Source organism: Podarcis gaigeae (genome assembly GCF_964106915.1).
Source record: "Podarcis gaigeae genome assembly, chromosome: 9".
NCBI classification, from domain to species: Eukaryota; Metazoa; Chordata; class Lepidosauria; order Squamata; family Lacertidae; genus Podarcis; species Podarcis gaigeae.
In genome coordinates this window covers 4,350,739-4,374,085 of record NC_139685.1, presented here as the reverse complement: position 1 = coordinate 4,374,085, position 23,347 = coordinate 4,350,739, and the positions used below count along the sequence as shown (strand labels likewise).

The window sequence follows — 23,347 nt, the reverse complement described above, 5'->3', positions numbered from 1 at the left end:
AGAATAGATCCCAGAAATTTGGTTTTTGGATCAGAGTAAAATGAATAAAAGAACTAATAGATCCTCAATATCTGGGGCCCTGCAAATACACAAGAGGAGTGCCAAGGAGGTGTGAGAGTATCTGCCATCAATCAAAGCTGTGGGGATCATTAAGAAATGAAGGGCTTTAAATGCTTGGCGCTGTGGTCTAAACCACTGAGCCTAGGGCTTGCCAATCGGAAGGTCGGCGGTTCGAATCCCTGTGACAGGGTGAGCTCCTGTTGCTCAGTCCCAGCTTCTGCCAACCTAGCAGTTTGAAAGCATAACAAAGTGTAAGTAGGTAAATAGGTACTGCTCCGGCGGGAAGGTAAACGGCGTTTCCATGCGCTGCTCCGGTTTTGCCAGAAGCGGCTTAGTCATGCTGGCCACATGACCCGGAAAAACTGTCTGCGGACAAATGCCGGCTCCCTCGGCCAGTAAAACGAGATGAGCACCGCAACCCCAGAGTCATTCGCGACTGGACTTAACTGTCAGGGGTCCTTTACCTTTTTAAGCTTTGAAAACAACAACCAAGGGGTATGCACTGGCTATAAGATTTGGTTTGAGCCCTGATTTGGTGCTGTAAAAATTGGTTTAATTTGGCTTCAACTGGGTTCAAATCAGACCTCTGGTTTAGAAAACCTGAGCCTTTGTCTCTCCTCACTGACTATAATGGAGAAATCAATGAATAGCTCCACATTCTTCTATTTTAGACAGAACTGAATGAAATTTAGAGATATTTATTTATTTGTTTTTGTTATTTACATTTATGTCCTACCCTTCCTCCAAGGAGCTGACGATGGTATACTTGGTCTCCCCCTTCTCATTTTAGGTAACCCAGCGAGTTTCATGGTTGAGTGACCTTGGGACTCCCAGGTCCTAGTACAATATTCAAACCACTATACATCACACTGGTTCATACTGGTCCCATCTCAGTGAACAAAACCTGACAAACTACAGACTAACAGGTACAGGGTGCTTTTAAAGTATTAATTTTAAAAATAACCCTCTATAATTTTTTATTTCTTTTTTGCCATATTAGATGAAATTTGCTAGCATATTAGCTCGTCCCGAGCAGATAAATACAGTGGTATCTCAGGTTACATACGCTTCAGGTTACATATGCTTCAGGTTACAGACTCCGCTAACCCAGAAATAGTACCTCGGGTTAAGAACTTTGCTTCAGGATGAGAACAGAAATCATGCTCCAGCGGTGCGGCGGCAGCAGGAGGCCCCATTAGCTAAAGTGGTGCTTCAGGTTAAGAACAGTTTCAGGTTAAGAATGGACCTCCAGAACGAATTAAGTACTTAAACCGAGGTACCACTGTACTGCTAAATTTCAGAAGGATTGGTGCAGGATATTTAGAGCTAGGCACCTTTACATTTGATTGAAAGGATCTCAGAAGGATAAGTGTAGAGAACTAAGGAATGGTGTTGAATGAAAAAATATATAAACAGTTCCAGTCTTTTTTGTGTCCTGCTCACTGGCATTAAAGTCAGGAACTAAATACAAATCTGATTTAACATGCTGCATGTTTAACATGTAGGGGCATGTGGCAGGGGTGGAACCAGAAGGACTTGAACATGCAGCATTTTGCACGCAAGCACCTCTAGCAGAACTACCAAAGAGCACAGAACAGACAAGAACAGGGTTGATGTATTACTTCACTGTGATTGGAGAGCCCTGATAAAATCAACTTGTTTAGCTGTTGTCTTTCAATATTCAAGGTACTGAACTTTTTATATCAACTGAATATATCCAGATGTTTGGGTCCAAGGATCAAAACAGTCATGAAAATTCTAGCAGAACCACTGCAGGGATCTGAGGAGGATTAACCTTCTTCCCTGCAGCAGCGATCCTGCTAACCCTCCACCACTGCTATTGTTGAAGGGGGGAAAACAGAAACATTAAATGCTGGCCCTAAGTAACAACTTGCTTCTAGCTATTTTCATCACCATCCTCTTGGAAGCAGCCTTCATACAATGACAGGTAGCCATGTTAGGCCATGTTAGGTTCACTTACTGGCTTGTCCTTGATAGTAGGGCTGGAAACACAGAGATAAAGCTTTCCATCTTCTTCAATGCAGGCATCAATCAGTGCTTGAACAGAGGTCTCCTCTTGGAAAAGAAGGAATGCATAACCTGAACAGCACAGAGGGAAAAGGGCTTGAGTATCGTTAAGACATTCTTAAGTATGACCAAAAACCAAAGGACTCCATGTGTATGTTTCTATGCGCATACAGGAGTTTCCCTTGCACTGCTATCCAACACTCCACTGTTTCAGGTGGGTGTTCGGGAAAATGGGAACCTGCAAAGTTTTCATACCAGCATTGAAGCTACCTGATGAGATCCCAGGCCATGTTTTAAAACTTCTGGATAGTGAACAACTGAAGAGAGTAGGCAGATGAAGGTGATAGACTATATGGCACTGGCAGAAATGACTGGCAGAATCCGAGACCAGGGGAGAGAGACAGCGGAAGAAGATTGGAAGAAATTTAAGGACTACCTTAAGAAACATTGTAAAATTAATGAATGTTAGAATGACGTTGGTTTAGAAATTACTTGGTTTTCAGCGGTAATGGATAAGTAAAATGAAAAGAAAGGTTAAAAATTAAATGAAAAACAAGGGAAAGGATTTGCTGAATTAATAAACTAGAAATTGGAATACAGAAAGGGGAGGTATGAGGAAGTCGGGGAAGTAAGTTATAAGAAAATAAGGGATTGAAATTATACTTGTTTTTTGTTATCTTTGTCTGTTTGTATTTTTGTTTTGTTTTGTTTTTTATATAAATCTCTGAAACTTTAATAAAAATCTTTTTTAAAAAAAACAACTGAAGAGAGTAGGCTCTCAAGCAACACATACTCTGCCTTTTCTGAGTTTTCTTTTTAGTGTGGGTAGACTGCCCCACCTCAGAACCATAGAGAGGGAATTCACAAGGTAATCTCACATTTTTACTTCCTCTGTTTACATATGGGCTGTAGAAAAGTAGTACATACTGTACTATAATAGGGCAGATACCAACAACACTGAAGCTACCTTCTATAATGCTTATTTCAAAGGCTGTGTTGACTCATTCATTCTCTTCCATCTAATAATGTTCAGTAAATGGATGAAAGACTTCAATGGGACTCCCTTGTAAACTGACTCTACAGAGAACTTCTATATGCTGCAGAAGTGGCTGGATGTCACCCTGAGTAGACTATGGCGCCTTTGGGAATAGCTATTTCCAGGGCCTGATACAGTAATACCTTGGTTGTTGAATGCCTTGGTACTTGGACATTTTGGCTCCCGAACGCCACAAACCCAGAAGTGAGCGTTCTGAATGTTTTTGGGAAGCTGAATGTCCGATGGGGCGTACGCACTTTCCAATTGAGTGCAGAAAGCTCCTGCAGTCAATCAGAAGATGCACCTTGGTTTTCAAACAGTTCTAAGATTCGAATGGACTCCCAGGACAGATTAAGTTCAACATCCAAGGTACCACTGTATGTTTTAAGCATATAGTCCATAGCTACTGATCAGCTGTAGAGATGGATACCTGAGCTCCCCATCAGGAGGGTTTGAAAACTTCCACACTATTTTGCGACATTTTAGTTTACCTAACAAAGGTCCTAATATTGGTTTTGGATTTTTTCTTATGAGTGAATATACTTACCTTTACTTTTTGGGTGTACTACAAATAAATTTGGTTTTGTTTGAGTAGGAGCATGGCTTCTGTTTGTCATGTGGTATATTAAAAGTAAGGAAAGTAATTTAATTTCGTATGACATAAGACCATCACTTTATTCTGGTAAGGAATGAAATACACCTTGCTCCTGCTCCCACAGCAGCATGCAGTGTTACCTCTCATACAGAGAAATGATATACAGGCTTTGAGGGCTAGTTCACAAATTGGAAACAGCGTCTGAATGTAAATTTGTGGAAAAACTATATGATGAACTGGGCTACATATTGAGACTAACTGCAGTCATCAGTAGGCACTTCCACAAGTGTGTTGACACTTTTCTCTAGCTCCTATAAATATAGTAATGGATGCTGCACTTTGTTATGTGTACTGCCAAGTCACCACAGAATCATGTACAGATAAAGAATAGAGGGAAGCATGGCTCACATGTGTGAACGAGCTTCAAGTCTCATCAAAAACTGCCTTATATGGAGTGAAGAACTCAGAAAAGCAATACCTTTAGGTGGAAAGTAGGATTTACTTTCTGCTTTGTGAGGCCAGTCAACGACCAGAGGTCCAAATCGTCTGAAGCTAGCAGTAATTTCATCTAAAAAAAATGATGCAAATAACTGAGTAAATGTATTGGCCTGCATTTCCTTTCTTAACATTTTCCACAGCTACTTGTGAACCATTTAATTAAGTCTAACGTAATGTAGGGGACGTGGGTGGCACTGTGGTCTAAACCACAGAGCCCAGGGCTTGCCGATCAGAAGGTCAGCGGTTCGAATCCCCACAACGGGGTGAGCTCCTGCTGCTCAGTTCCAGCTCCTGCCCACCCAGCAGTTCGAAAGCATGAACTGCAAGTAGATAACTAGGTACCACACGGGCGGGAAGGTAAATGGCGTTTCCGTGCGCTGCTTTGGTTCACCAGAAGCGGCTTAGTCATGCTGAACAACATCAAACCTAGAGTTATGTAAAATACAATTGATGAAGCCCAGGAGGGCAAAACAAGGCATTATTCTGGAAATCCTTGTCAAGATTCTGTGGAACTGTAGTAAGCTTCCATTTGGATTTTATGAACATACAAAGACATATGTGGAACAGTTTTTGGCCTCACTTATTTAAAATATGAAACTATAATTAAACTAGCTTTTCAGAGCCGTGAAAACCAAACTCTTATAGACATACTTTTATTGATATATCTTTCAAAAACATGGAAAGACAATACAAAAGCAGCAATGCTTTATTTTTAAACTGTTTGTACCAATTGCATTCCTGCTCTTGGAAGGGGCAGGCTTGCCCTGCTACCTTCTAGAGGCAAGAGACTAAGGGTGGTTTATTCCTTTGGGAGAGTGGACCATGTTCTATAAAGTTTACTTTGAAGTTAATCTTATTGATTTCAGTAAAGCTTACTTCCAGGCAAGTGCATATAGGATTGCAGTATCAATTCCATATCTATTTGGTTTTTCCAAGACCCACCCCCAATCGAGCAATTCACCTTCATCAATATCTGGAGGAAGACCACCAACAAACACCTTCCGAGAGAAACGTTCTATCCGTTCTCCATTCTGATGAGCAGAATAGCATGTAGGTGAATTCAACACGCCTACTTGGTCACTATGACCATCATCCAGTAAACCATCATCTATTGGAAAGAGGGAAGAACGTCCTGTGGGGGGGGGGGGAGAGAAAGAGAGAACAGAATTCAGTGTTATTTATGGATTCTTTATTCAAACCTCTAATGGTCAGACTAAATGTCATTGAAAACTTCACGCTGGAGATCAGTAGCTTTGGGACCATGAGACGGGAGGAAAAAGTTAAAAACACACCTGCTACACGGCATAGTCCCAATTCTGACACGCACACCTCCCCGTGTTTAAAAATAGGTATGGGTTTTTTGCATGGGGGTTACGTTCTGCCTTGCCCCCTTTTCTGGCCACTTCCAGATCGTGGAATGAACACATGCGCAGTCGCAGACTTGGTTAAGTATAAAACAGTCATTGCCTGTATGTGAAATATGTATTCACAAATTTTATGTATCATGCAGTTGGACTCTTAGTAGCCTTGGGCATGCTACTATCTCTCACAATCAGCATTTTCACCTGCAAGCTGAAGACAATAATAGACATCCCTATAAAGCTGCCATAAGGATTACTAAGTTCACATAAGTGAAGTGTTTTAATGCACTATACAATGCCAATTCTGCAATGCGAAAGAAAGAAAGAAAGAAAGAAAGAAAGAAAGAAAGAAAGAAAGAAAGATTAAAGGAATTATGTTTTCAAATACCAAAAAAATCATTTTTGCCAATTTTAAAATATTTAAGGAAAGCAAATTTCAAAAGTAAAGCAAAAGATTAATGTGTTGCTTTAATAAAACTATATTGTTTTGAATAAATATAATTAGAACTGTTACAATATCGGTGCTTCAGAGTTCAGGCTGTGATCCATTGTGGGATTACCATTTTAACCAATGTGGAACTCACTTGCTCAAACAAATACAGAATCCATTACAAAAGCCACGCTTACAATATAGAATTCATAGGAGTCCTGTCTTTCCCTGGTTTGTTCTCCATTAATCCCTTTGCAATACTATCCAGGCCTAGTTGCTGTTATACTGAAGCAAAACATTAACTAGGATAAAAAGGACAGTTTGTTTAAGAGATTTCTTTTAGTGGGCATTGCTCTCCAGTTACAATAGAACAGATTTGGGTAGTAAGAGCTTGGCTGGGTACATAAAGGTCAGCTGGCTCATTCTGTTGTTGAACCGATGCTTGTAGGGCCCTAACTAGCTTTGAATTTGCAGTAATATTTTACCAGGGTAGGAGAAAAAGGAATTGCAGCTACTTTTTATAAAAGATTACTTGATATCCAGATGGGACCTTTAGTAGGATTACATACACCCACATTCACTTACGTGCATTCCACTTGAGTGCAAACCACATCTACACACGTCATAGTTAAATAAATGATTCTGGGATTTCTGAAGCAGCAAAATGTTATTTATAAATTGTTTAATAATTTTTTTTTTTAAAAAAGTAAGAAATTAATAAGTATTGGTGCTTCAGACAGCAGATAATTAATTTTAATATGAAAACATCCTAAAAACTAGCAAGTAAACAGTCCAATATGTTCCATTTGCCAGCAATTGTCAAACTGCACATAAAACCAGAGGGATGTCATACATACAGTGGTGCCCCGCAAGATGAACACCTCGCAAGACGAAAAACCCGCTAGACGAAAGGGTTTTCCGTTTTGGAGGCGCTTCGCAAAACGAATTTCCCTATGGGCTTGCTTCGCAAGACGAAAAAAATCTTGCATCCCCCCGCGGGTTTTTTTTCACTTTTTTCGCCCTTTTCTTAAGCCGCTAAGCCGCTTATCAGCTGTTCCGCTGATAAGCCGCTTAACAGCTGATCGCTGGAAGCCGCTTGACAGCTGTAGCGCTAATCCGCTAAGCTGTCAATGGGCTTGCTTCGCAAGACGAAAAAACCGCTAGACGAAGAGAATCGCGGAACGGATTATTTTCGTCTTGCGAGGCACCACTGTATTGCTAAATCTCCTATGTTCCAATGAAACTGGGCATAGATGCCTAACTGATTGGTTCAGAGGAAACTACAGAAGATAATGGTATTTCAGAGTAGATTTTTCTCAGTTTATTGGGAAAGCTTTTGTGACTGAAACAAATTTTAATTCAGCTATGGTGTGGAAGCACCTGATTGGCACTGAGGCTCAGCAACCAGACAGGAGTTTGCTTGGAAACAAAAACACGAAACAGCAACCAAACAAATGAGACAATGCTCACCAGGTGCTGAAAAAAAATATTGTTCATTGGGTGGTGTCCAACAAACTCATTCCATCTGCGCAAGGATGTTGGATACCACACAATATTTACAAAAGCATTCCTATGCTCCCTTATTATGGCTAACACATTCTGAATATGACATCTCGTCACCAGAGGCAGTAGATACTTCTTGTATCCGGAATGAGAAGTTTCTTTGTCTTTTCAGAGAGCACTCCCAAAATACAAAGGAACGTCTTATTCAGAAGGAAAGTACTGCCTCTGATGAGAAGATGTCATACTCAAAATGTGTTTGCCATAACAGAACTTAGGAATGCTTTTCTAAATAAAGTACTCATTTTTTAGAACCTGGCAAGGTATGCCTTTTCGTTTTGTTTGGTATTGTTGCCCTTCTTTTTTCCTACAGATTGCCTATGAACTCATTATGCTTGGAATGCCTCCTTTAAGGAAATAAACATACACAAAGTGGTGGTGGTTTTCAAAAAAGAGGGAAGGGGAAATATTGTATGTAAATGAAATTTATCCAGACTTGTTTCTGAGTATTTAAATAGCAAAGTGGCTCACTGTGACTTATTTGTGAAGGAATTTCACAGAGTGAAACAATCAGATGGCCTTTAATATGGGCTCCACATTGTTTTCAGTGCAAAAAGAGCTGCTTCCATGAGAGCGTGAGTTACTTCTGCTTGGATAGGTTTCCATTAGTGAGGCCAAGGATGCTGACAGGGTGCTTGGAGGGGTATGACTTACACGTGTGCACTCAACCTTTGTACATCTTGGCTGGACAGGGTAAAGAGGATGATGGGCTGGGTCCAAGAGACAATGAATACTTCACTGAGAAATGAACCAAATTTTGGTTGCCTTGATGGCAACAGTTATGAGGCACTCCTGTAGAAGCTGTTTTCGGCCACTGATGATTTTGGTAACAATTGACTGTTCACTGATAACTTTTCCCCCAGGGAGTCTCTCCAGCAGTTAGTAACAATTTAGCTCCAGAAATCCTAGATGAAGCTGATTTTCTAAACCAATTTCAGTGTGACTTTCAACACTTGGGCCACCCTTATGAAAGATCTACACAGGAAGAGAGACAGAGGGAGCCCATCCCTGTTGCTTTTTTTTTTTTAAAAAAAAAATATCTTTCAAGTAAAGAAAAAGGTGGTGGTAGACAGTTGGCCTGCCCTATGATGCTTATGTTAAGAGTTTCCCAGGCTATGTAACATAAAACCACTAAATGAGGTTATTTGGAGATTTGGAATAAAGCATAGTACCAGTAAGTATTATACAGAAGACACATGCATTTCTCCTTCAAATCCAATCCAAGTGGGGTTGTGAATATTCAGATCAGGTATTTGGAGTTAGTAATGGTGTAATAAACCAAGACTCAAACTAGATAAAACTAAGATCTAACAAAAGTAATGTTTGTTGGTGTGAATTGACCAGAAAATTAAAAGGGTGGTCTGTCCTGGATGGGGTTCTACTCCTATTAAATAATCTGGTCCACAATTTGTGTGATGCCTTAAAATTGGGCATTGCAGATTATATGTAGATGTTTTAGATGGGATGAAGTGTTTTGGCTGCTAGGATATGCCAGTTACAATCTTTATTAAAGACATGTGCCTAGCTAGAGTCACTTATGCCTTGGCAACATCCAAGCTGGAGTACTGTAGTTAACTATTATTTGGGGGCCACAAATAATTCAGAATTCAGTTGCTAGGTTGTTTGCTAGGACATCTAGAAATGAATATACGTCACCTGTAAATGAAGATCTTTCATAGCTACCAGTTCATGTCCAGGGACAATTGGTTTTAACCTATAAAGTTCCATAAGGCCATGGACCATGATATCTATTCCCTTATGGCTGCTAAACTATCTGCTGAAGACCTGGTTCTTCATTCCCCCACCATAGGAGTAAGAAGAGCAACTTCTTGGTACTTCCTTGTTGTTTTGAAGACCACACTCACTGATACCTATTCACCAAACTTGATGGTTAGGCACCAGGAAAAAACAGTTAATTTGCTGCTGGAGATGCCTCATTTGTCATTATTTTACTGTTATTTATACCATATCTATTATTTTCATATGAAATTGTGAGCAACCTGGAAGGCTGATAGTCAAGACCAAAAATATTTTAAACAAAACAAACCAAAGACTTAGGATGCAATTTCATGATTGTGGAGTCATGTTGTCATAAGGTTCCTTGCAAGACTATGCAGGCCACCACCCTAAAAGAGGTAGTGGAAAGATGCACTTTTGCCCTAGAGGAAAGAAATATTTGAAAAGGAACGGAAAAATTATAACCAAACCAAAAGAATCTGAATCAAACTATGGTGAACTGATACGAATGCCAACTCCACAAAGCAGGAGAAAAGAACATTTAACATGCTGTTAGCCTCTTAACCCAAAAAGCTCATGTTGTCATAGCAACAACACCCACATAATTAAGAAAACACCACAAAGTGAAGTGCAAAGGGCAGAATGAGAGTCAAAAGTTCTCTCTTTTGCATACGTAACATCTTTCATCACTATATATTAACAAAGAAACATCCTCCATTGGAAACAGGGTGCTAGCTAATGCTGTCTGTGCATAAGCAGGGCAGACTTCCATTTACATGGTGAGGGTTCCTCCTCCTGCACTCCTTTCTGCAGCCCCCACCCCCACCAATGTGTCCCTAAAATCTGCTCCAGAGGGTTGGGGGAACCTTCAGAGCAACATTTTAAGAGAACACAGGAGGGAGAAGACAAAGTGTAAGTTTGCTTCTGTGGTGTTGGATATTACTGAGACAGGTGTGTGTGTGTGTGTGTGTGTGTGTGTGTGTTTGTGTGCAAGCATACATGTTCACCAGCCAATATGCACAAAGCTTCCCAAATGATAGTGGTTGGCACCCACTCACTCACCTCCAAGTATTTGGAACAAATTAGCCAGCTACAAAATGGCACCCTGGTAATGAAGTGGATGACCTATAAGGATTATTGGTACCTTTGTGTATTTCACCTTTAGCTGTGATTTGCAAAGTGTGGGCCAAGCAATTGCTATCAGAAATAATATAGTATCAGAGATTTAACACACGAGTTTTATCTGGATTCTGTGCAGAGTGGTATGTGTGCTGACATGGATACTACTGAATTTCTTGGTCCTTTCAGTAAGTTATGTGGAATTAATGAGGATGTGTTGGTTCTATCCAATACAGTGAGCCACTGAAAAATATGTAACCATGGATACATATGCATTTTATGTATCTTGGAGAATATCAAATTTAGCTGCCCAGGTGAGAGCACCTGAAACTGCAGGTTATGATTTTCAGCCACCTAAATATGGGAGTTTGCATTCTGGAATGCTACATATCCTCCAAAACAAGAAGGCAATGCTACCCAATTTGGCTTCGTGGTGACCGGGGACACTTTTCCCCATCTCCCACTGGAACACCAACTATGAACTTATATAGAGGTATCATACCTTTGCCACAGGTATACATGCACTAGTGACTTCCAGGTTAGGCTACTATGATACTCTATATAAGGGGTTGCCTTTGAAGACTGTTCAAAAATGTCAACAGGTACAAAATGTGGCTGTTTGACTACTCATTGGGCCCAGGTGGATGGAACAATTTCACCAAAATTGTGCCAGCTGCACTGGTTACCAGTGCGTCACCACTGGTGATGACCTTTGAAGCCCTAAACAGCTTGAAAGTAAGTTACTTTTAAGGGCTACTTTGCACTTGATCTATCTGTTCATTAAGATCTACTTCAGAGGCCCTTTTCAGACACCTACCTATTAAAAAAAATTAGGCACATGGAAACAGGCCTTTTCAGCAGCTAATTATGGAACTTGATTCAAAGCAAGATATCGCTACTTTTTAATGAGCCTTGAAGACTCATTTTTTGTGATCTTTGAGGGCTAATCTAGGATCTGTAAATTGGATGCTCATTTTGCTGACTGAGCTAGATTATTTTTAATTTACTGTATGGTTTGTATATTTTTGGATGTAACTGTGTATTTTTAAATGATTTTATTGCTTGATTCAATGGGTATATTTATCCACAGTTGCAAATGAGATTGGGAGGCAGTGGTGCCTAAAAAGTGGGCTAAAAACCTACGAAATATATAAAGAACATAAATCTGAAGGTCCATTCAGCATCTAACAGAGACTAATCTAACTAAGTCTGTACACTTCCTTCTATAAACCATCTTGGGGCAGTTAAAATATGAAGGTATCATGCCATTAACATCACACCAACCTTTTCTCTTTTCCCTCCCATGTTATATTGTTAGACCTTAGCCTGATGGAGATGTTTGAGAAGTCAATCACTTTCTCAGTATTTTATGATGGTTCACTTGGTCCTAATAACTGTATTGCCCCACTGTGGATTTTGGGTCATAGTGACAAGAATCTCTTTGCTGTGGTGTTTCCCCATATTTCTCTTAATTTAAATCAATATATTATTTACCAATGCCCATTGCCATTAGATAGTGGAAATCACTTATGTGTCTCAAGCAATGAGTCCCAGAGAACACATTTTATTTTAGTGCTATATTTACAGGAAAGTACATATAGCATTGCTTGAGATAACCATGGCTTTCCAGTGTTGCAAAACTGGTTAAAATTTCAGATATGGACCTTCTCAGCATCAGCGATTACATTCTCTTTTGCTGTAGTCCATGGTCCGCTTTGAGAAGGCTATTCTTTTCTTATAATGACTCCAAAATACCTTCGTTTCAATACTTCAGTTTAGAGTTTATCTTGTCTCACTGTTTCAAGGCAGGCCAACCCAGGACACTTCAAAAGCAGGGGGTAAAACAACAGTAGCCTCCCCATTATGCATTACAGTAATCTAACCTTAATATTATGTAGCCTGGACAATTCAAACCCAGTTACTAGGTCCAAATATACAGTTTCATGAGGGACTTCCTCCAATCCCCATGGTTGGAAATCTGATTAACCAAATGTAATCAAAATCCATCCATGATCATCTGTGATCCATTCATGATCATTATCTCTCTATAGACAGGTGGTCTTAGCCTTTCCTTTACATGGCACCAAACTATTTTCCTTCATGACCCAGGCACTCGGCCGTGAAATTAATATTTACTCTATTAATAAGTCATTTAAGCTGAGTATATCTGAGAGTCATGGTTTGAGATCTGAACCACTAGATGTGGAGCTATGCTATTAAGAGTTGTTTTAGTCTATATAAAACTGTATATTGAATCTGAAACTTGCTGATGGAATGAAACAACATTTTTAGGAGGGGAAGGTGTGTTTTTTAATAAGCCTATTCAGGAAGTATTTATTTATAAACAAGAATGTGAATAAGGAGGGAGGGAAATCAAGCATCAACATTTAGATAATACTAAAATCAGTATCTAAAGCAGATAAAGATTTTGCTGAAGTGTGGTCATGCAAAATGAAAGGAACAATCTATTATTAAAAATCAATTGTTAGTTTACCACCAACTTCAATGAGAAGTAAATGGCACCTTCAGAATCACTGATTTGGAGTAATTATCAGAATAACAGCCAGTCTAACCCCAATCAGCATTAGATTTATTATAGGAAACAGAAGGGAATTACCTCGTCTTCGCCCATAACTCCTTGCTGCATGTAAACAAAGGACAAATGGTAAAACATTTGGAAATACAAATATAATGTAAGTGATTTGTGTGTATACCAAATTTAGTCTGCAGTGTTTGTTTATGATGTGCATTTTTACTTTCATTTGATAATGAGCACCAGAGTCACTTCCTATGCAAGTATGAAAATGGTTTGGATAATTTTATTTAAATTTTAATATTTTAATGCCTTATAAATTCTGATCGTATTAGTTGTAACAAATATCACACACTGTGTGTAAATATTTTAAAACTGTGTTTCCCATTTTCAGCTTTCAGGATGGAGTATAAACAAGATGAACAGAGCTTTACTCTTAACAGAGAGCACTTTGATTCTTTTCAGTGTAGAAATATGCAAATGAATCTGAGAAATGTCCTGACTCTTGGGACATTTTGTACTTCTTTTGCAGTGGTAATACAAATACTATAAGCTATGACCTTCATTTGCCATGAAAACAGCTGGAAGAAAATTAACTCAAAGGCTTTTGTCTCAAACAAAAGACTCCTTTTGATCTTAGATTAGTCTTGCAGATAAGTAAAAAAAAACAAAAAACCCTTTGCCTGGTAACTCAAGTGTGACAGAATCACTGCTGACTTTTTTTTGCAGTTTAAAGGCTCAGAGTGTTGCACATATAGCTGTAATAGAAGTCCTGATCTCTCGCTGGGCCCTCTACTCTGGCCACAAATAGCCACATGACATTATTGTGCCAGACTCTGTTCTCTCCGATTTTTAAAAGTGTGGAAAAGTATCATGCATAGGTATGGAAACCTTGGAATGCCACTGCCTGTCTGTGTCAGTAATAGAGCCAGGTCGTCAGACTTTGGATAAGGGAGCTTCTTATGGACTAAAAGTCATTCTAGCCCTAACTCCTACTCTAGCACAGAAGAACTAGCATATGCTGTGCATGCACTTACTTTAACACACACACACACACACACACACACACACACACACACACAGCTTTTTCACCTCATGTGGGTCTTCCAGAGAATAAAAATATACAATATACAAAATTTAAAACATTCATTAAAATATTAGAGAATTAAACATAAGAGCAGCATTCACAGTGCAAACAGCTGACTGTATGGGAGTGACTCATGTGGTTCAATTCAGGCATCAAGCAATGGCTTGAGGTAGCCATATTTTAGGACCTAAGCCACAGTATGAGCCCAACAGGTAAACCATGGTTTACAGCTACTTGTTTGCTTGCATTTCTTAGTATTTACATGCCATCCTCAAACAAAGTTCAATGGATTCTTACTACATTGACTTCACTCCTGTCAGCTATCACCCCCTGCGCAAAAGGTCTCCCCCTCCAATATCATCAACCATACATGTATGCCGTTTCTTTCCAAAGATTATCATCCACGTACAAGCGTATTTACCTAACAATTGTAGAAAAACAAAACAATTAGCTAAAATAATTGTTCAAACTACAGATAGAACAAAACTTATATTTCCATTGGATCTAAAATAAAATAATAATAATAATAATAATAATAATAATAATAATAATAATAATAATAATTTATTTATACCTGCCCATCTGGCTGGGTTTCCCCAGCCATTCTGGGTGGCTTCCAACAAAATATTAAAATACAATACTGCGTCATACATTAAAAGCTTCCCTAAACAATAATGGTACAATAATGTACCAGGGTTTTATATACCATATTTTTCGCCCTATAGGATGCACTTTTCCCCCTCCAAAAATGAAGGGGAAATCTGCGTGCGTCCTATGGGGCGAATACAGGCTTTCGCTGAAGCTTGGAGAGTGAGAGGGGTCGGTGTGCACCGACCCCTCTCGCTCTCCAGGCTTCAGGAAGCTATCAGCAAGCCTGGGAAGCCCGCGGGAGTTCCCGCAGGGCTCCTAGGCTGTGGATAGCAGCCTGCCGCCCGGCGCACGGGATGCCCTGAAGCAGAGCGCCCCGCGCACCGGGCAGACATGCGCAGCGTGGGGAGCTCCGCGGGAATTCCCGCGGGGCTCCCCACGCTGCGGATAGCAGCCTGCTGCCCGGCGGGCAGATTGCCCTGAAGCAGAGCGCCCCACGCGCCGGGCAGACATCGGCCAGCCCCACAAGCTTGGGGGACAGCGGGGAGGCACAGCGCCGCCATCCCACTGTTCCCCGACCTGGTTTGGGGGGGAATAAAGGGAATTCCCCCCCTTTATTCCCCCCCCAAATTAGGTGCGTCCTATGGGACGGAGCGTGCTATGGGACGAAAAATACGGTGTGTATGTATACATGCACATAAAAGTCTTCAAAATAGAGAAATCCTCCTCTGGCAGACTGGAAATGTCTCTAGTATTCAATCATTAAGATTACAGGCATTTTACAAATTAAAATACCCACAATATACAATGTCTAGCAGTGGCATCCTCCCAGGGCAGCAGCCATGTACTTGTTGATACAAGGGGAGAGTGGGGCAAGGTCAGGGCAGCTCTGGATTCACTGTGGAGCTGCTACCACCACCACCACCACCACCGAGCTCCCTTAACGTTGCTGCTGCCACACCTTACCCCAAACTGATGAGCTTAGCGCCACCATCAATATACTACTGCCTCCCCTCCCCAGCCACAACTGTCATTTACTCACAAAGCCTAAGTACAGCTGTATTATCAAGTACGACCACATGCAGCAGGTTGTGGAAAGCACTCAAATGAGCCTAATTGCAAAATAAGAAGGAAAATAACTTATAATTTGTTGTGGTAGCACTAGAAGGCTGTGGTGGTGGATTCTGACAAATGGTACTTCAGACTCCATGATGAAGCCACCAATTACCATGGCAGCACTTTGAAATGACTAATGCAATCTGCCACGGAGAAGACTGCTGTGATGCCCTTAAAGCAGTAGAGACAAATGATGAATGCTAAAGAATTTCACCTTGACTGACACAGAGGAATAAACAGTCCATATGGCTTCTAAACACTGCTCAACCAAGCCAGCTGCATATTTATTGACAGTTGCACAGGATGCAGGGCATCTGCAAAAATATCATCCAGTATCTCACCATGGAGTAAAAAAACAACTATCAGCCTTTTGGTACCTTAAACTCTTACATATTTGGCTGCAACTCTATATCAACAGAAGACATAACTCATGTACTCCTTGCGTGCCCTTTCTATGACGATCTCAGAAACAATTACATCCACCCATTGCTAAGATCGCAGTGGGGTAGGCCATCTCTTGCAAATACCTGTTTTTTGCTGTCTGATGTTGAGAGAGCGATATCCTTTAGAACATCTAGATTTCTTGTTAAGGCTTTACATATTTCGTGTAACAAAACTTGAGGGGGGAATGGGAGATGATTTATCCACTAGGGGTCAGGGAGTAGAAATGTTTATTAGTAGCAGTATTCCTGTTATTATTTTGTGTGTGTAATGGCTGCTTGCTAAACAATAAACCAAATTGACTGACTTAGGTGGAATCTACACACATATAAAAAAAAACATTCTGAAAATGCTTTCTTTTTTTAAAAAAGCATTTTTAAAAATACATCAAATTTTCCATAGGGCTCACCATCGCGATGTAGTGTCACATTGTATATTGCACTAAAACACACTTAAAACATTTTGTTTGCAGCTCTATAGCTGAGTCCTTAAACTCTTACTGTATTAAGGCATAAGCTTTCATGACCTAAGTCATTGTGGGAGGAACAGATGTTTACACAACAGCACCAGGGTGGCGTCAAGACACTGTAAGCCTTGGACTGCTGCTTGGTTTACTGGAGACCTCTCCTGGCAATGAAACAGAACAGGAGACAACTGGAGCGCTTTAGGTTGGGCGGGCATAAGAGTACATAATTGGGCTTGCTGTGCAGCAGCAAGGGCGACCTTCTTTGCTGCCTCCATCATGCCCTCAAGTATCTGTCCAGCAGGACATTTATGAGTAGTATCCCTATGAACTCCGTTTTAGAGACATTGGAAGCCCACTGTGCCATTTTTTGAGTCACTTTGAGGATAAAATTGCAGACTTGAATGCTGCTGCTGATTCAGTGCCTGTTGATAGGTCTAATGAACCTTCTTGTGGGATCAGTTTTAGTTGTTGACACCTGCCACCCACAGCTGTGCAGCAAATCCTATGCTCCTTTGACCCTTGCCCTTCTAGGTCATGTACTAGCCATGGCAAAATGATTGGGTGGATTCAGAGCATGGCAGAGTGGTCCACATTGTCTTGGAAGAGATGATGGTGGAAGCTCTCCTTAAAAAATAACTACCTTCTCTGGTAGCTCAGTTGATTAGAGCATGGTGCTAATAATGCCAAGGTTGCAAGTCTGATCCTCATATGGAACAGCTGCATATTTCTACATTGCAGGAAGTTGGGTTAGATGATCCTCAGGGTCCCTTCCAACTTTATAATTCTATGATTCTATGAATACACCTTTTCTAAGCAAGGTAATCAAGAGGATAGTGGTAGTTCTGCCCTCACCACTTGGCATGCCTGACCCTGATCTCACAATTAGTCTATTGTAATGTACTACATGTGGGGCTATCCTTACACTTTTTTTGGAAGCTGCAGCTAGAGCAAAATACAGCTGATAGGGTGCTCAGTAGGACAACAGTTCTGAAAGATATGCCCTGGCTGAATAAAAGCCACCTAGTTAGGTTCAAGGTCCGTTTGCTAACATTTAAAGCCCCAAACAACTTGAAAACTGGGTACCTAGCTGACCACCTTCTCCAGTAAATCCAAGCTTTAAAGTCCTCTGAGGAGATTCTGCTGGGCATGCCACAATCAGTGGATTGTCACTTGGTAACAAAATGGGAGCAGGTCTTTGATAGTAACACCTTTCTAATATTCGTTTAGCCAAGCTTTCCTGAACTCCAAATCCTAGCTTCTAAATTATTTTCAGTTTTACTTACGATATAAAAATATATGTTTTTACTGAATTGTTAGAAAGTCTAATTTGAATGTTATTGTTGTATTGTTACATTAATGTTGGTTTTTTTCTGACTTATGTAAACAGTTTAGATACTTATTTATATTAAGCGGTATATATTAAGCTCTGGAGCCAAGTGAGAATTCCCAGGTAGGATCCTCCCTCCTTTGTGTGGGCAGGTAATCCCTCCCCTACCTGGCCTGGCCTCCTTGGCAACTCTTCCCCCAGGTGGGATTGGACAACTGACTGAGGTAGGCGGAGACCTCCAGGTATCCCACCTGAGGGAAGGCAAAGCCTAGCCTATGCTGTTGGAGCCGCTCCAGATCTAGGGGCTGCACGCGTCCACGCAAAGGGCGCCCCCCGTTTTAAGCGGGGAGCGGTCATTCTGAAACCAAATCTCAGCTGCACAAGCAATAAGGCCAACTCAGTCTACTGAATGGCTTGGTTGTCTCACAAGTGTTTGTGGGGCCATAAGATGCCATGCTTTCTTCAAAGGTTGGGAAGGGCCAAGGAAAACGCATCCTGTGGCTCACTTGCTCCGCAAAGGAGGAAGACAAGAAATGTTTAACCCTATCGTCTCCACTGTGTATTTATCTGTCAAGAACTATATGAAAAGATGCTTCCACATTCTATCCAGAACAGAAAGCTGCAGGTATCTGCTTGCAATGTAGCAGAAATGTTAAAGAGTTTTCTGTTCTATATTTAGAAGTGCAAGCATTTCACATTTTACAAATGCAAGAATAAAGTCAGCAATATTCACACTCAAAAAATCTTAGCCCTGCATCTGAAATTATTGTCAGGGGTTTTATAACTACCAGAACATTCATAATGTAGAGCAAACACATATTACCAAGAGGTAAATGGAGAGAAGCTCATCTATTTCTCAGTTGTATGCTAAAGTACATATTTAGGGAAGGAGGTTGTAAATATGAAATAGTGCTATTTCAAAGAGGTCATTAAAAATTTGCTCGTCTTTGAAGTATTCTCTTTGGGGTGTGGCGGGGAATCTACCTTTTAAAAAATATGGTGGTATTATTGCTCTTAAGCTTCTAATGTCCTGTTTTACATTGCTGTTAAGTCTGTGAAGTCATCTATTTTGTATAATTACACACCTTAAAATCTAGATTACTCATGCACACATCACCAAGCTAAGTCATCACAGAAAACTAACTTCAGGAATATGTCTAAAGTTTCTCACTTAAAAACAAACACCTTTTAAGTTTGCACTCTGTAGTGATCTTGTGATTATGGGGATAGAATCTTTTATTATTATGGGTCAAAGAGGCACATTGCACTGAGATTTTCTATTCTACTTCATTACAATTTCAAGTCAGTGTATTCTACAAATAACTAGCAAGTTTTCGTAGTATGCAAACATCGATTTATTGTTCTTAAAGAATACACACACTCACAAAAATTGCAAATATTTAAATGGTTCGAGATGTATAAACAACACACCTGCACCAGAAATCTTAAATATAAACTCTGAAACATGTGGAGAAGTAGAGAAGAAAACTATAGCGATGCAATTCTATAGCTCTCAGAAATTTATTCCCACCTTTTTTACTAATAAGATTATCAATTTACCAGCTATTCCAATTACCTATCTTGAGTGCTACCTTGGTAAGGGAAATATAAGTAAGTAACACAATCACATACGAAAAGCCTTACTTAAGGTCTCCAGCATTTTATCACATATTAAGAGTGCATGTCAAGAAAAATATATATAATACCACATATTTATTAATACAACAACAACAAAAACAACAACAATGGAAGAAAACCTTACCACTAAATAATTTCCAGCAAAAAAATACTTTTAATCTAGCAGATCTTTACTACTGAGTGGTATTTTTAATTCTTTATTTCAGCAGCTGACATCTGCTGCTCAATCTCTAGACGTTCTGGAATTCCAACATCTAGATTGCACTTTTTGTAAATGTTCATCCGATCTGGAAAATGCTTATGCTGGTCTAAACTTGGAGAAAATCTTCATATACCACCATTTTAAACACCATTTGTACAGTTTGAAATGCATACTAAGTACTGGACTACCAACCTGCACAATTACCAATAATTAGATTAATATATTCTGCACACACACACTTTTTTGTTTGAGTTTCCAAGGTGATTAAGGTGGTACAAATGGTTTTCCTCCTCCCCATTTCCTCCTCACAATAACCCTGTGAGGTAGGTTAGGGCGTTAGGCTAAGAGATGGTGACTGGCCCAAGGTCACCCAGTGAGCTTCATGGCTGAGTCTCTCAGGTCATAATCCAACATTCTAACCATTATTTTTATATTTCTTAGTTTCTATATTTGTTTGTGTGTTTCAAAAGTTGTGGGGTGGGAAATCCGTTAATAAATAAATATAACATCTAATCTTTACATCATCCTGTAAAACCTGATTTTTGCAACATGCTATCAATTCAAGGGACGCAGGTGGCGCTGTGGTTTAAACCACAGAGCCTAGGGCTTGCCAATCAGAAGGTCGGTGGTTCGAATCCCCGTGACGGGGTGAGCTCCCATTGCCCGGTCCCAGCTCCTGCCAACCTAGCAGTTCGAAAGCACGTCAAAGTGCGAGTAGATAAATAGGCAGCGGAAAGGTAAAAGGCGTTTCCGTGCGCTGCTCTGGTTCACCAGAAGCGACTTAGTCATGCTGGCCATGTGACCTGGAAGCTGTACACCGGCTCCCTTGGCCAGTAAAGCAAGATGAGCGCTGCAACCCCAGAGTCGTCTGCGACTGGACTTAACGGTCAGGGGTCCCTTTACCTTTAACTATCAATTCAAATATCTCTCCCATGACTGTACTACAGTATGTACTGTAATGGAAAAAAAACAGATCTATGTACAGTACGCTCCTATGGTCGTGGCAATTCTGATTTGTTTTTGCATTTATATGAAGTATTAAAACTTGAATTCTTCACTATTCATAAATGCAAGCATGGCAAACTGTACAGTAGATCAGCGAATTCTGTGTTTATGAAACTGCAAATGCCCTCACTCTATTGCCTAACAGAATAATTAGATGCAAGTTTATTCAGAAGTAAATCCCACTTAGTTCCAAGTAAGACTGCAATCCTATGCACCCAAGGAGTGTTTTAAATCTAAATCCTTTTAGTTGTAAACACAGGAACCAGCTCCTAGGGGCCATGGGGGCTTCAGTCCCCATAATAAAATATTTGAGGGGGCCAGGCCCCCACAAAGTTGATAGGCATTCTCATTCAAATAGGCATTCTCATTCAAATTGTATGTGTGATTATGTGGGCCAGGGCTTACCCGGGCCCCCACAATATTTTATTCAAGTTGGCACCCCTGGTAGCAAATACAATTTGCAGGAAGCATCATTACAGAAAAGCAAACTTATTTCAACCATGTAAAGTAAGTGTGTCAGATGACAAAATTCCAAATGAATTGTCATATATTGGTAGAAAATAAAGCAGATGGAGGCGGAAAAGCATACCTGAAATGCTAAAATTAGTAACTTTTGGTTTCTGTTTTTTTTTTATTTTAACGCCAGTAGTTTTATATTGATGTAAGTTTTGTGGGTGCTAGCACAAAATGGCTTCTGTGAGCAGCAAAAATAGAGAAACCAGTACTCCACATTGTCGAGTACTTCCACACACAAAATGCACTGGATACAACGATATATAAACATACTGTAAAATGAGCTACTACTTTTTGGAAGTGGAAGACAGCCATGGTTCTCAAAAAAGCTGGCTATCTTTGATTATTTGTGGATTATTCAGTAACAGAATGCAGCGGTACTTAAAAAAATAAGCTTACTATGATAATAGAAAATTAAACTGCTAGAAGACTAGCTCTTACCATTTAACATTAGAAGATTGTCAGTTCCTGGATGTGGGTAATTCAAACGACCTAAGAACAAATAGTTGTAGGATTTTAGCTATTATATTCAATGGAAAAAAGAAGATGTGCAAAAATACTTAATAAAAATAAAGAAATTCTTATTTATACCCCACCTTTCTGGCTGGGTTTCCCCAGCCACTCTGGGCTGCTCCCAGCAGAACAGTAAACACACATTAAAACATCAAACATTAAAAACTTCCCTAAACAGAACCGCCTTCAGGTGTCTTCTAAAAGTCAGATAGTTGTTTATTTCCTTGACACCTGAAGGGTGTTCCACAGGGAGAGTGCCACTACCAAGAAGGTTATATACGTGGATACACCCATCCCACCATAACTCCATTTTGTTCAAGAGCAGAACCAGCTAATATTTTACTCGATTAGCCAACACCACCCTTGAGCCAACTTAAGTTGAAAGAATGAACTTCTTAACCTTAATTCTCTGGTCATAAGATCTGCAATGTGCTTTGGGATCAGCTCCAAGAGGACAAAGGTTCTCTTTGTTTCAAGAAATCCAGAAATAGTGCCGACTATTCCAAGTCTCCTTTTCCATTCTTACTATGAAAACTTCTACCTAACTGCTTAAACTCAGTCACACTGGGGAAATATCAAGCAGCTCAAATCTCAAACACATCTTCTGACACTACAGCTCAACAAAATCATTTATTCTGGTATAGCTGGTTTTCATTTACTCCAAACATTTAAATAAATATTTTAAGATAATACAAGTTCCATGAATGTTTTCTGGCTGGTACATTTTAGAATTTAAGTCAGAAAATACTAAAGAAAGAGAGACCTCCTATAATAATTGAATTCTGAATATTTAGAACCACATAGCAAAAGCTTTTGTATTTTACTAAGAAGTTTTAGTAACATACAACAGCTGCTTTGTTTTACTATGATATGGAAGATTGGCATATTACCTCAAGCTCTAAATAAATCTGCTATAATCCCCGAATATATACTAATATACTGCAGCTTTTAGAATCACTGCTCTGTCTTCAGGATGACCGATGACAAATCATGAAGTGTCCATTCATTCAGGAATTTGCATACATAACTTAGATCAACTGAATGTATTAAATACTACTGACTCAAACAGGCATCTAAATACATATGAAAGAAGTAATTTCTGTTTTAAGACAGATTTAATTAAACTCTATATAGATTAGGATCCTTTTTCTCATTTTTTAAAATACAATACTTTACTGAGTGAAATCAGTGTCCAGGCCATACAAAAGTAAGGTCCCCTCATTTCAGATCAAAAGCCCCCAACGTGATTGCCCAGCTGCATCTTTTATTTTTAATATTCTGATTTGGCAAACCTAGTACCACCTATACTCTAACTATGGACAGCACAGGAGAAGGGGCAGCAATGGCACAATTCCATTTAACCCTGCAATTTTTGCACCTTAATCTTAAATAGTTGTAGATTCAGGTAGGTAGCCATGCTGATGTGACGCAGTTAAAATAAATAAATAGAAAATTAAATTTTTCCAGTAGCACCTTAGAGACCAACTAAGTTTG

At 39.8% G+C, this 23,347-nt stretch overlaps 1 protein-coding gene and 1 long non-coding RNA gene across 5 annotated transcripts in view; one reads left to right on the top strand and one right to left on the bottom strand.

The window, feature by feature from the left end:
• Nucleotides 1-23,347, bottom strand: part of CPEB2 (cytoplasmic polyadenylation element binding protein 2) — a 65,787-nt gene that overhangs the window by 12,213 nt on the left and 30,227 nt on the right. For 2 of the 4 annotated variants that reach the window (XM_083698281.1, XM_083698282.1), the window contains exons 4-8: nucleotides 21,782-21,832; nucleotides 13,042-13,065; nucleotides 5,179-5,349; nucleotides 4,198-4,287; nucleotides 2,042-2,160 (exon numbers count right to left, since the gene is read on the bottom strand). In XM_083698281.1, the coding sequence (XP_083554407.1) occupies nucleotides 2,042-2,160; nucleotides 4,198-4,287; nucleotides 5,179-5,349; nucleotides 13,042-13,065; nucleotides 21,782-21,832 (455 nt within the window). The remainder of the gene's footprint in view (nucleotides 1-2,041; nucleotides 2,161-4,197; nucleotides 4,288-5,178; nucleotides 5,350-13,041; nucleotides 13,066-21,781; nucleotides 21,833-23,347) is intronic. The other 2 variants (XM_083698283.1, XM_083698284.1) reach the window with 1 other exon arrangement.
• The window catches only part of LOC310825230, a 315,724-nt gene continuing 294,536 nt past the window's right edge, over nucleotides 2,160-23,347 (top strand). Inside the window, exons 1-2 of the long non-coding RNA XR_014555179.1 lie at nucleotides 2,160-2,418; nucleotides 2,863-4,583. This is a non-coding gene — a long non-coding RNA (uncharacterized lncRNA). The remainder of the gene's footprint in view (nucleotides 2,419-2,862; nucleotides 4,584-23,347) is intronic.